We start from the raw sequence: 13839 nt of genomic DNA, 5'->3' as shown, positions 1-13839 counted from the left end.
AATATTCTGAGACCCTGTTTGGGATACCCTACCCTAAACTAAAAGGTGATGTCCAAAAATAAGATGTTATAATCCTTCATTTTTCAATCCCTCAGCCAAATCAATGAATTTATAAATTATTTAAGAACATCAGACTGTTTCCTTTACAGACTGTGTAATTTGATCAATGAAGTTCGTTTTAACTTAATCTCTTAGCTTTTATAGCTACCCTGTTTCCCCGAAAATAAGACAGTGTCTTATTTTAAGGTGTGCTCCCAAAGATGCGCTAGGTCTTATTTTCAGGGGACGTCTTATCTTTCCTGTAAGTAGGTCTTATTTTCGGGGGATGTCTTATTTTCGAGGAAACAGGGTAGGTATCAAATTACCAAGTGTCATTTTTAAAGTCTGCGTTCTTCTTTTTCTGATAGGGAAGGGCGAGGGAATCAAAAGTCTATTAAAAATCCCCAATTAGAGAACTGTCAATAAGCCCCACGATCCTAGCCTGGACTCTCTGTACGGGTCACACCGTGGAAGTTTTGTTCATGCTGTTTAGACTCTGTGCGGGTATAAATTAGGTTTTGGGGGGACTTGAAGATTTAGCTACCATCAAGTCGGAGCCAGACTTACTACTTGTGTTTGTAAACACTCAAATTTGTGATTAATTAATGCATTGTTTCCAGGTTAATTGCTTTAAAAAATTTAAAAAGGCGGGGGGGGGTTAACTACAGGAACACATACATTTACATTCTGCCAAACAGCATGTGGTCTTAAAAATTAAACAGAAAGTTCAATTTATATTTTTTCTAGGTACTTGGTGATATTTATCCATTTCCATATTTAAGAATTACATTTTCTGAAAACATAGCGTATGTTATTTTCCTTTTAACTCTGGATGCTTTTCTTTAACCATACAGCTTTTCCCTTTGGCTTACAATGAAATTAGCAAATAATAAATCTATATATCTACCTAGCTGTGCCACCATTGTATCAAACTCGATACGCACATTCGCACACATGGCGCTCACACACATTAAGCACAATTTAGGCAGGATGACAGCACTAATTCCATCATGCTATTATTTAGGAACTTTAGAAAATAGCTTGACGGGCGGCAGGTACCTCTCCTTGCTCTTTCGGCATGTATTTCCACTCCTTGATCAATGACTTACTTTTACAAATAGGCGACTTCCCTGTCCATTTCATATCTGCTTTACACGTCCTGTGCTCAGATCCTCCGGCAAGGAAGAAGCCTGGATGACAGGTGTACACCAGGGTGTAGCCAAACGTGGGGAGATCGATGGCTCTCACATCCGCGTGTGCTGGGGTTTCCGGCTGTCGGCAGGCATGAGCTGAAAAAGCATTTATTGCATTAGGAAATAGTGAGACTTTGTTTTTCATAAAGTTAGCATGTATATCCAAAGAAATAAATAGAGCAAAAGATTTTGGCAATGGTTATAAAGTTAGTATACATATTTTTACACGTATAAGTATTCATGCATAAAGATTTGGAGATCAAAGTTTTGAAACAAGCAAACACTTCTGATATACTACATATATTATTTTTAAAAACAATATTTTAAAAATCCTTAAAAGGCCAGCCTTACACTTAGGCACATACAGACTGGCACGTATTCAAATAGAAAATATGTTATTCAATTAAATAAATAATTAATTTTGGTGAAAATGCATATTGATATGATAACATATTTCAGAGCAATTAAAATATTAGAGATTCGTACTTCCTTTAAAATACAATTTAGGAGTACATGAGATTGTAAAGTGTATTCTCTCTCAAATAGTTTTATTCTTTATTAAGGTTCACATACATCTCAAGTAAAGGTATTGGCATATTATTATAAAGCAAGTTTATAGTTTTAAAATTGTGAATGCAATTGCTTTAAGTATTGTCCCTATTTCACAATTTATTAATGTTTGAAACTTTCAGCATAGTGAAGACCTGATATTAGCAAGCTCCATACAATTCATACACACACGCTTGTACATACACAAATATGGTGGTGTGTGTACCCATATGTGTATATGTACTATTTACTATAATTTGAGTAGTAGTTTAGAGAAGATAGTTTAGAAATAAATACACATCTGATAATAATGATGAATATTTACACATAAAACGCCCCTTGTGTGCTAACAAAATAATTTTTTATATCATGCTATTAATGTTCTTACATTTAGCATTTTAAAGTAAGAGTAAGGCACTGTATTTCACTAAGTTCATAGCAGGTGAAATGAATGACTGACTTATTAATCATTCATATAACGTTTCTTCTAATTCTCATGGTTAAATCAAAAGAATAAAATTTTATCTGGAAGCAACAATTCAAATGATCAATTCATGTATATTTCAACTATATAACAAGAATAACATTTTAAACATTTCTGCTTACACCTGGTATATAACATGATCCAGTTCACCCCCTCTTTAAAAATTCTATATAAACACTAGAGGGCTTGGTAAACTAGACTAGTGATTCACAGACTCTGATTCACAGGCTCCAGTGCCTTGAAATTAGCATCATTAAGCAATTCAATGGCAATATTGGCACTGCCAATCCCTAGGAACTACACCCTACACCCTGAGAACCACTCCAAGTTCAGAATTAGGGAATTAAAAACAAATACAGAACAGGTTCTCATTATTTCCTTTGAGGGTCCACGCTTCCTAGACATTCACAGCACAGAGGTAGCAGCTGCCAGCGTGAAGAAAGCACACTCACGTATGCATTCAGTCTGAATCCCACTCCACGTTAAATTTGCAAGGCACGTCCGAGTCGTAGAACCTTGGACATGGTAACCTTTCCTGCACCTGAAGAAAACTGTGCTTCCAACCTAGAAAGGAAATGCAACACTAGCTTCAGGGGTGAAAGGAACATACTCAGTAAATTAATAATGCTTCAAACACACGCCAAGGCAGAAGCATACTGGTAACAGTTCGCTTCAGTCTCGTGCTAGTGTTTAAATTAATATGTAAATTTTAATCGCATCTAAAAGCATCATACGCCATATAGATTGCTCTACGGATAAGGTAATAGATTAGACGACAGTAAATTGTAAACTCTGAAAGGCTATTTGGGTAAAAAAAATTATGCTTTTTCTTTTTAGAGTTCTCTCTCTTTAGTTTGCAATAACTATTATTTCCTTTTCCATGTTTTTCTTCTACTCACATTTTATATGATTGGTATTTATTTTGTTAACATCTTTAGGAGACGGGCCAACTCCTAAGGGAATCACCCGTGTATTTATATACTAATTTTCCTAACTTAACTGCAAACGCCTCAAAGGGCAGATTTCCAGTGATCTGTAAATGGTTTTCTAGAGAGTGAGGTACAGTTATTTGCTGAGGGCCCCAGAGAAGACGACAGGTTTGTGCTTAGGACAGCTCTGCTCAGGACCCAGTGGATGCCAAAGTTTGACTTATGAAGCCACTTAAATGCATCAAGTTGGCGTACAAATATTTGACTACCCACTTGGATACCTGCTCTGAGTATTTCAAAGGGGTTACTTAAATCTTCTGTCTCCCAGGGGTTAGGCCCTCCCTCCCTCTCGGGATTTTGGAAGAATACTCAGAAGTGAAATGTGAGGAAGGAGAGGGTGTGTTGAATAGTAAATGAACCATGTGAGTATGTGAGGGGGGGAGTTGCTTCTAGCACTTAATATAGTAGAAGTCGGACTTTATAAGGAAAAAAAAAATTCAACTCCATCTATGCTTCAAGTGAACAACCAACTTGAGATTGAAGGCCAAGGAAGGACAGGCCTATCACCTCTCTACCAGGAATGGGTTCCACCGGGCCTCCCAGTCAGCATGGCAGCCCCGAGGCAGCCCTCCTGGTACAGACGCTGGCGTTATTCACCTGCCAGCAAAAACCACAGACGGCCTCTGTGAGCTAAGGTCAGAAAAAGATAAATTGTTCATCTCAGTACCTGACTTTTAGCAGGACATACCAAGACACTCTAAATGGAGTTTGAGCATTAGGGAGCATGCCTGGCTGGGTAATGGAAAATAGTGACTTAAATTTCATAATTAATATAGTAGAACACAGGCTGCTCCCAAATTGAAATGGTTCACTCTGTGTAAGTAATGTTTCTGCATACAAGCCAAAAAAAAGGATAAAAGTTTCATCATTCAAAACTACAATGTTTCCTAAGGAAAGAGGAAAAAGAATTTTTCCTTGGGGGAGACTTGTGTCTCATGGTCTCAGCTGCCTCTTTAAAAGATGACATCTGTGTCTTTTTTTTTTTTTTTTTTTTTTTTTGTAGAGACAGAGTCTCACTCTATGGCCCTTGGTAGAGTGCCATGGCATCACACAGCTCACAGCAACCTCCAACTCCTGGGCTTAAGCGATTCTCCTGCCTCAGCCTCCCGAGCAGCTGGGACCACAGGCACCCGCCACAACGCCCGGCCATTCCTTGGTTGCAGTTTGGCCGGGGCCGGGTCCGAACCCGCCACCCTCCATATATGGGGCCGGCACCCCACCGACTGAGCCACAGGCGCCGCCAGACATCTGTGTCTTTTTAATTATTAGTAAAGTTTGCTGGCAGGTATCATCTGCTATTTATATTCATATAACTTTATTTTGTCATAAGGGGGATAAAGGATTTATTCATCCCCAGTAGCATCTTATGATAGATTATGGGAATATGTTGGTATATATAGTCACCATAAAATTTTATTTGCTGTTAAGTTGTACACGAGAAAGGTAAGTATTGATCAAAGCAATAAGGATCAATGGTTATCAAACTATCACTTTACATACAGAGTTAGTGAGAACAGTATTTCCTCCTTGCAATATTCTATGAAGTTTGGCATTGAATATTTATATGCCAGGAAGTATTTGCCTGAAGCTTAAGGCCATATTGAGACCTAACATAAAATGAGCTAGATTTAACATATCAGCTACCTGTAAGAATTTCAGAGAGGAATGCAAGGCAGTTACTAGGAAATAGCCAATGTGTGTTGGAGCCAGTAAAATCAGAATAATTTACTGCTTATGAGAGATGGAAGGAAGTGACTGAACAAAATGGTCTTTTATTCTAAATTGATGGGATCCCTAAGTTGGAAGTAGTATATATATTTAACTTTGGTTGTCACAGTCATATAATCAGAGAGACATGGAGTTACTTGAGTAATTAAGGTGGTTAAATCATTTTATTTCAGACTTCATTACCTTCCACTTTTAGGTGTTTCTCCAATATTAACTGAAATGTTCACATTCATTTTATTAAAAGTTAAATGAACATTTCAAAGTCATCCTTAGCATAATAATAACTCATAGAGTTTTAAGAGATAATACGGAGAACAGATTTTAAAAGTGAACGTAGACTAAGCGAGTTAAACACATTTTTCTTCTGTTTTTTTTTCTATAATTTAATGTTATTTGCCCATTGTACAAAGTTCCTAAATGAAGTCTTCTACAGTATCTGTATAACAACGAGTTACCACAATTTGAGAATTTCCATGTAAGTTTAGCAGACAAATAGGTTAATATATACTTTCATGTAGCAATGATTACTGTGTTAATCAAGATATAAATAGTTTACTAATTCTGGCAGTTAAAAACACAGGTAGAAACCCTCTTTGAATGAATTTTTTTGGGCAATGTAACATAAATAAGATATGGTATATAAAACCTACATACATGTTTAAATATCTATTGTCTGTTATATTTCCTGAAACGGATAGTAAAATGAACACGGAATACCTCATATCCCCTAGAGCTGTTCTGTATCCCAAAGTGGGGGGTGCCGGGGTCAGGGCAGGTGTTATGAGCAGGATCTGACAATCGCCATGAAAAAGAAAGACCAGATACGGTTATTACAGAAGCTGTGTCATTTCTACTAAGAGGTTTCAAAAAATGAGAAAATGCTGTTTTGACAAATGCGCAAGATGTTTTTCGTGACAGTTAAAAACCAAAGTAAATTGCTATTTTTATCTTCTCTTTAAGACACTTTTCTTAGACATTCATTGTTAGAGTTTTATCAGAGTTTACACTTTCTATATGTTCTTGTCTGGGTAGAAATAAGTATGCTCTTTTTCGTTCTCTGGTTTAATATTTTCTTCTGACACGTACTTATGGGGTCAACAGCATCTGCAATAGTGATCTACAATGTTCTTTTGGTTTATGAAGATTCCATCCATGGCGTCTCACTGGGTCGGCCATGAAATTCTTCCAAATTCCTTGCATTACTTTCCCTCAAGATTTCAAGATGAGAAATACATTTAATGCTTCAAAAATGAAGCATACAAGAAAGCAACAGTGACATTTTGCAAAAATAGAGGACTTGAGCACAGGGCCTTTCAACTTCCTTATTTGCTGCTCCCCAGCTGGGAGTAGAAAAACAAAACAGACAACTTTTTGAGATTTGTTTTCTAGAGCAACTAATCTACCAGGGAGAATAAAAATGCTTTTAATAGAGAGATAGCTACCATGTATGAATAGTTCATGTCAGAGGACAGTAAATACTCAAATACTCTATAATTAGGAAAAAATGCTACAAGGACAGGATGTCTGAGGCTGTTCTTTACTTCTAAGTAGAACTACCCTGTTTTCCCGAAAATAAGACAGTGCCTTATTTTAAGGTGTGCTCCCAAAGATGCGCTGGGTCTTATTTTCAGGGGATGTCTTGTCTTTCCTGTGAGTAGGTCTTATTTTCGGGGAAACAGGGTAGTAAATTTCTTAGATAATCAAAACTCATTATTAACATTTTACTACAGTAATGTCTACTCTTGTTCTCAATTAACGTGTAAGAACAAAATTGACCCAACATTAACACTCAAGTCTGCCCTAGTAACACAGCGGGGAGGACATCTCCTGGGTGATGGTCTCAGAGGACCCTCAGGGCTGCACTCTCTCCCCACCAGCGAAGCTGTCAGGTGAGAGGCACAGCAAAAACAGCCCTGGGGTGAGAGCACAAGGCTATGGCTTCTGTTGCAGACTCTGACATCAACTTCAGATTCAGTTTGCAAACTCTAAGAGCCGCTGCACCTCAGTTTAGCTGGTCAGTGCTTGCTCAAAGAGTATCGCCCTGTGCATAAAATTACGTTTAAGCACATTGTCTATATGCAACCGCAAATGACCCGATTTTGGAATGAAATGTCCTCTCCAAATGTGGCCAGTCATTACCAATGCAGGTGGGTTGAATGCCACTCCAGGTGCCGTCAGCCTGGCAGATCCTTCGGGAAGACCCCACAAGTATGAATGGGGGTCTGCACTGGAAGAAGACTTCGGACTTGTAGGTGAAACTCTTCCCACTGAGCCGGCCCTCCGCCGGGGTCCCGGGGTCTCCACACAACACAGCTGCGGAAAACAAGAAGGAGTCCAGTCTACGGGCCCCTGCGCTGGGTCCACCCACTGAACTTGCTCTACCAGTCGCTGTGAAATCTTTAGGTTACGCTATGGAGACCGTGAAAGTAGATTAATAAATGCAAGGACTGTGCCCTGGGCAGGGCATGGTCTGGTTCCAGCTGGAACGACACCACTGCGCTCCCCAGACTGCCAGCTTAGCGTGGGCGGCGGTCACCGACCCTGCTGCGGGAACTCACGCAGGCACCCAGGGACCTCGCCCTTCCACACTCGGGGTCACCGGCCCCGCTGCCCCCGCTGCCCCCGCTGCCCTGCGGGAACTCACGCAGGCACCCAGGGACCTCGCCCTTCCACACTCGGGGTCACCGGCCCCGCTGCCCCCGCTGCCCCCGCTGCCCTGCGGGAACTCACGCAGGCACCCAGGGACCTCGCCCTTCCACACTCCGGGCCCTTCGCAGGACAGGATGGCCGCATGGGAGACCTGGTAGCCGTCGGCACAGCTGTAACTGACGCTGGAGCCCCAGTGGAAGTCTGTCCCCTCCACCTTTCCGTGCTGCACGTGAGGGGGTTGAGGACACAGGACAGCTAGTTCCAGAGAAAAACAAGATTAAACATTTCTGAGCACCCACCGCAGCTGTGAGGTTCAAACAGTTCACATTCTAATTTTACTTGAATTACAAATGACATCTCCATAGGTATTTTTTTTAAATATACAATAATCACTAAAGGAGACAGGATAAAAAAAATACTGCTCCAGCATTTCTTCATTAATTTAGATCAGGTATGTAAAAGCAAAGTAGAGTTAAAACACATCACACTACAAAAAAACAGGATTGAACCTGACAAGGCCAAGAAAAGAAGAAATATTCTTATTTAATTTGTGTCTTTTTATGATGGTTACTGAGGATAATTCAAATGAAGACTTGGCCATATGACGTGAGTTTTTATACACAGATGGTAAGAATTTCTTCTGCCATCGGAATACTTTTTTTAAAAAAATAAGATAAAATTTCCAAAAGACACAGTCTGTCCACTTATTTGCTGAATATTTTTTTTTAAATGCCTGCATCGCTAAAGAAGATTCTGTAAAATTCCACTACAAGTGGTTTATCACAGCCCAGAGCCCCAAGTCTGTCTCACTGGTCCCTGGGGAGATGTGCCTGTTGGAGTGGGCTCCCCAGGTGCTCCGTTAGCCTTCCAGAAATGATATGAAGACACGAAACAGTGGGGGAGGGGGAAATCTAAAATACACTGTCTGAAACCCTTATTCACTGAAAATTCAAGAGCTTCCTGGATTTTTGAGCTGAATGGACATTTCCAATGGCGCTGTTGGGAGCAGAAGGGAAGAGCCTTGCCTCCACCTGCTTAGTGTGGTCAGACTAGTGCTTTCCCAGACACACATGAGTCACACAGGCACACCCAGCTGGAAATGGGTCTTTCTCTGGCCATGCCACCTGTTCATTTATTCAATATATAATTGCTCAGACTCCCTGATGATGCTTGGGGAACAGTCATGAGAAAGGGGTTACCTAGAGTATGATGTGGGCAAATAGTAGGAGATAAGTTTAAAGGTATCTGTCTGTCTGCCCATCCATCTATCCATCCATCCATCCATCCATCCATCCATCCACCCATCCATCCAGTGAGAGAGAGATCTCCAGTGTCATGGGGCCTTCCTGGCCATGACATTATTTTCAATTCAATGGGCAACAGAAGAATAAAGACCTACAAAAGCATTGACATTGCCCTGGCCAGAACATTTTACTGGGATTTTCCATCATGAGCATTTGAATAGAACACTCCCAACACAACCTTGTGTGTTTGGTTAAACATTAATTTAGTGCCTGTTTGGTAGCAAGTGTCTTATTAAGATGATAATGAGCTCCTCCCACTCGACTGGTCAAAGAAAACACCCAGACCTGAGCGGAGGTGAAGCAATGTCTTTGAGCATCTGCTAGGTTTCCTGTAAGCCTCAGAGAATACTGTCCACACAAAAACACCTGCTGTCCAGAGCCCACTAAGGATAACACCCTCTCCACTGAAGCTGCTGTTGGTTCCAGCTCTCACTCCCTGTGTCTTGTTTGTGCCAAGTCTCCTTAGAGGATGATGCCACTTTTCTCTGCTTTACCAGCGACAGCTTTCAAGCCCAGCTCCTCCCCGCCCTGCTTGTCCTAGCTCACGCCAGCCCTTAAGGAGGCTAGGACATCTCTTCTGTGGTGGGGATGGGAAACCTCAACCTTGGCCGCCACCCCCCAGTGTGCTCCTGGCTCATGGTAAGAGGCCACCCACTCACTCTCTTTCACTCAAGCTGTCCAACTGGTTCTCATTCATGTGAGCCCAATCGTGCAAGTCACGAGCCTCTTCACGCCTTTGTGTGTTACCCTCAGTACCAGCAACCCAGGCATGCAATGTCACGGCACTAATATCCTCCCCAGCACGTTCACCATCATGTCTGCTCTGAGGCTGCACACAGCCAGGGTGGGCATGCTCACCAAGGGACAGCAAAACCCTGGGACTCAGACACTGACTCTGGGGTCATACCCCTGTCATGGAATCCTGAGTCTTACACTTCTGGGGTTGAGTTCCCAGCCCTTTTTCTGAACCTCTCTGTGAGTCGGTTTTCCCATCTATAAAACAAAAGTGTTATAAAAATAAAGTGATTTAACGCTTGTAAATGGGTTTTTAAGAATGCCTGGCCCCTCAAAGGGCTACTTGAATGCTTGCAAAATAAAATGAAATATAATTCAATAAAGACTCTGTACCTATCAGTAAGCCCAGTGAAAGAGAGCAAGGGCACCAACCTTTGCAGACAGGTTTGCTCTGATTCCAGGTGCTGTCTTTGGTACAACGGATCGTGGCGGCTGTGGCTGGCTCCAGGAGGTAGCCAGGGTCACACTGATAGCTCACGGTCTTGTTAAAGGTGAAGTCAGCTCCAAACTGGATGCCATTTGCCAGGCTGCCTGGATCCCCACAGCTTATAACTAAGAAGCAGGCAATGAAAGGGAACCAGAGAGATGCATTGATCATGAAATGAATGTGTCATGCTTTCTATTCCCGTAATTCTGCAGAGCTGGTATTCGAAGTTTCTCTCCTTGAGCTACTATTGGAAGCGATTAAGCAGTGAATCACTAAAGCGATACTACCCTCTGTGTGATGACTGCACTGGCCTGCTGTCGGGAGGCTGTGTGTGTGGAATCACTTATTTCAATTCTTTGGGAGGCTGGCTGTGCAGGTGCCTGCCCCATCCCTGGACTAGTCACTCATCAGGGAGACACGGCCGGCAGCCAGAGAGCCACACACCTCTCTGAATTCTCTGTAGACTATGTGGTCTACAGACAAAGACTTCATCTATTTTGTCATCAGTTTCACAATGTCCAACCCAACTAGCCTTTTAATGTAGCTCCATTCACATAAATAAGAAAATGGGGAAAATCTTAAAGTACATAAGAAATAGAATCATAGTATCAAACGCATAGTTTCTTCTTATTTATTTATGAGTTTAAAGATCAGTAAAACACTTTAAGTCAGTTTTTTTTTTTATGCCTCAGTGGAGTGGATTTTACAATCATGTCTTTGAGTTACCATGACGAGTGGGTACTGACTTGTGCAATCGGGGGCTGTGCCGGTCCATGTCCCATTGGCTGTGCAGTGCCGGGTCATCAGCCCCGAGGTGCGGTAGCCCTCCCAGCAGGCATAGATGACAGAGCTGGAGAACATGACGCCATCACTGCTGATGATCATGCCATTGGTGGGAGTGCCGGGATTGCCACAGGACACAGCTGTAAGGGAAACAACAGCACACAAAGTGAGTGACGCATGACAGAAAGCACAGACACAGGTGAGCAGAGGTTATCAGATTAACAGCTACTCACTTAGTACGTGACCATGGCACACAATCCTATGAAGATCTCTCTTTTTTTTTTTTTTGCAGGTTTTTGGCCGGGGCTGGGTTTGAACCCACCACCTCCTTTAATGCATATATGTTTTACTAAGTAAGACTCATGTGTAAAAACTGCATTTTCCCTTGTCCTTTCCAAAGCACATTACTCCTAGACAAATTAAAACATGAACTAAAGCACTGAAAATTCAAACCAGGGATACTTTTGGATTGAAAGACTTTTAATGACAAAATGGAATTATTGTGATGGTTAAAAGGGTATCTCTGATACTAGCAACTGAGAAGCACCCTCCTTCTTGCAATAGCTGTGTGTTTTTATTTGGTTTTGTTTCATTTTGTTTCGATTTATCTGGGCAAATCAGATCATATTTTATATCTCTGGGAGAAAGCATTCATTTCGGAAAATAAAGAACACCTCAGGAATATGAATGACTACACTTAAACTGCTTTGTAAAATGGTCTCTTCGCTGTTACCACATCTAATGGCAGCTTTGTTAACTGGCTTTGACATGATTGCACTCTGCATTTCTCTCAAGAGGATCTTAATGCCACAGACAGACACTAAAGCATCAATTAATGATGATCAGTCTCTATCATGGCACAGAGCTGCACTTCCAGTATCAGGGCTGTGTGCTCCCTAGTCAGAAAACAGAAGAAAGTCCAGCTGCTGCTGGAACACTTCAAGGTGATGATTTCAATCTAAATTTTTTTTTGCATTTTTTACTTGAGCCTATTTACCAGGAAGATGGTTGTATTTCCTTCTTAGCTGTATTCCAATAATGTACAATAGACAGATAAATAAAAAATGTGAACTTTGGCTAGATTTTTAATATCAAGAATATATCATAAGACTATTTTTGAGAAAGACCAAAATATTTGAAAATACTTTGGTATATTTAGTTGATCCGTTTTCAAATCTAACCTTGAGAACAAAGATACCTTCATTTTAAACATGGAAGATAATAGCCTGCAAAATTTTCATTGTATGTGGATATCACTAAACCAGAAGTTGAGAGGATTCCTTTCTCATTATGTTGAAAAATGCTGTTACGCTCAGGTTGAACTGGACCTTGTTTGAAAAAAAAAAATCTGATACAGAGCACACATGCTCATGCTTCTATGCCTGTGCGCAAGGCAGACATAATCAATCGCAGCCCAATTCTCTGATAAATCTGAGTTTGAGCTTATAACTGCTTTATAATTTTTACTAGAAGGCAGATTTTATTTATATGTTGGCTTTTAGTAGGTAGTTTTAAAACATTATCTCTCATCTAAAGCAGCAAATTCTATAGACTGCATCAATTTGTAAAGGATTTTCAACTTTGCTTTTTGAAAATTAATTCACCTATTAACAGTTATCATCTAAGAAGCAAATAGAGTAGTGGCTAGTTACTTAGAGTATTTTGAAAAAATATTTTTTTCCTCTTTAAATAGGTTTTACTGTAGAATGTGCATATTCATTGTGAAAAAAATTCAAACAATACAAAAGCATATAAAGTAAAAAATAAAATTCCTTTCCTTTTTTTACATTAGGGTCCCTACTCCTTCCCAGAGAAAACCACTGTTAAAAGCTTACTGAGCTGACAATCCTTTCTAACACAGACTTACCTGCATCTTTCTGCTTGGCATCTAAATTGAGATATATTCACCAATTCAGAAGAAGATATCTAAAGTTCTATAGAGTTTGGAAGTTTTACAATGACTATGAAATTAAGGCAAAGTCCTGGACTCTTCAAGACAATTAATTCCACAAACTTTTATTCATCACTTAATTGCTATAGGTATTGTGGTGCAGATGTTCTAACACAAAGTCTGTCACCAAAAGGAACTGGAGTTTATATAATTCATAATCTAATAAACCAACAAAAGATACTGATATTATTATGCTGAATCACAATTATATCCAATACTGAAATTTGTGTATAAATCCTCAAAAGTCACCCATGCAAAACCAATACCAAGACTAATCAAATAACTATTCTGTTTGTGAACGAGTATCTGTCGCCATACCCTCCTAATATTGAGAAAGTCACCTCAAATATTGCATTGTATAAAGTAAAAAGCATGAATAAATTATTTTTATTTTCTCTTTGCTGATGGGAAACATATTATTCTCTGATGGTTATAACTGTGTAATTGCTGATTACTTAGAAGACAATGTCAACGTATCTGTTTTTCTATCCATACCATGATGGCGTAACATAAAAGAGGCTAATACTGAAACAGAACATTTAATTTAGAATCATTACAAGAATAAAAGCATTATAAGTCAAACTCAGCCATATTTTCTGCTTCCTGATTTGAAATACACCTTTCCTTTTAAGTACATTTGGTTACAGAAAAAGTTTATTTGATTTATAGTAAAACAGAATTGTATTTTAAATTCATGTTATAGTTTACAAATATTAGTACTGTCCACTTAGCATCTAAGTGAAAGATTGCTGTTAAACTGAGCTAACGGATGCCAATCTTTGCTAGTAGAAGTTAAATAAAATTGAGCAATCTATTCAAACTCGTTAGCAGCAATGCGTAACTATAAAATGAGTAAAACTATATCCGGGGTGACAAGAGTAACATCTGGTAGCTGAGGGCAGCAAAGAGATGTCTTGTGGCTGATGCTGTTATTTTAATTGTCATCAC

General features: G+C 40.0%; 1 protein-coding gene across 2 annotated transcripts in view; it reads right to left on the bottom strand.

Moving 5' to 3' along the window:
• The window catches only part of CSMD1 (CUB and Sushi multiple domains 1), a 1787407-nt gene that overhangs the window by 18933 nt on the left and 1754635 nt on the right, over positions 1 to 13839 (bottom strand). For both annotated transcript variants that reach the window (XM_053598050.1, XM_053598051.1), the window contains exons 58-64: positions 10904 to 11080; positions 10103 to 10282; positions 7713 to 7886; positions 7122 to 7295; positions 5700 to 5773; positions 2718 to 2829; positions 1149 to 1328 (exon numbers count right to left, since the gene is read on the bottom strand). In XM_053598050.1, coding sequence (XP_053454025.1) covers positions 1149 to 1328; positions 2718 to 2829; positions 5700 to 5773; positions 7122 to 7295; positions 7713 to 7886; positions 10103 to 10282; positions 10904 to 11080 — 1071 coding nt within the window. The remainder of the gene's footprint in view (positions 1 to 1148; positions 1329 to 2717; positions 2830 to 5699; positions 5774 to 7121; positions 7296 to 7712; positions 7887 to 10102; positions 10283 to 10903; positions 11081 to 13839) is intronic.

Source organism: Nycticebus coucang, chromosome 7 (genome assembly GCF_027406575.1).
Source record: "Nycticebus coucang isolate mNycCou1 chromosome 7, mNycCou1.pri, whole genome shotgun sequence".
Lineage (NCBI taxonomy): Eukaryota > Metazoa > Chordata > Mammalia > Primates > Lorisidae > Nycticebus > Nycticebus coucang.
The sequence above is the reverse complement of the archived record's forward strand: the minus strand, read 5'-3'. Positions and strand labels throughout refer to the sequence as shown.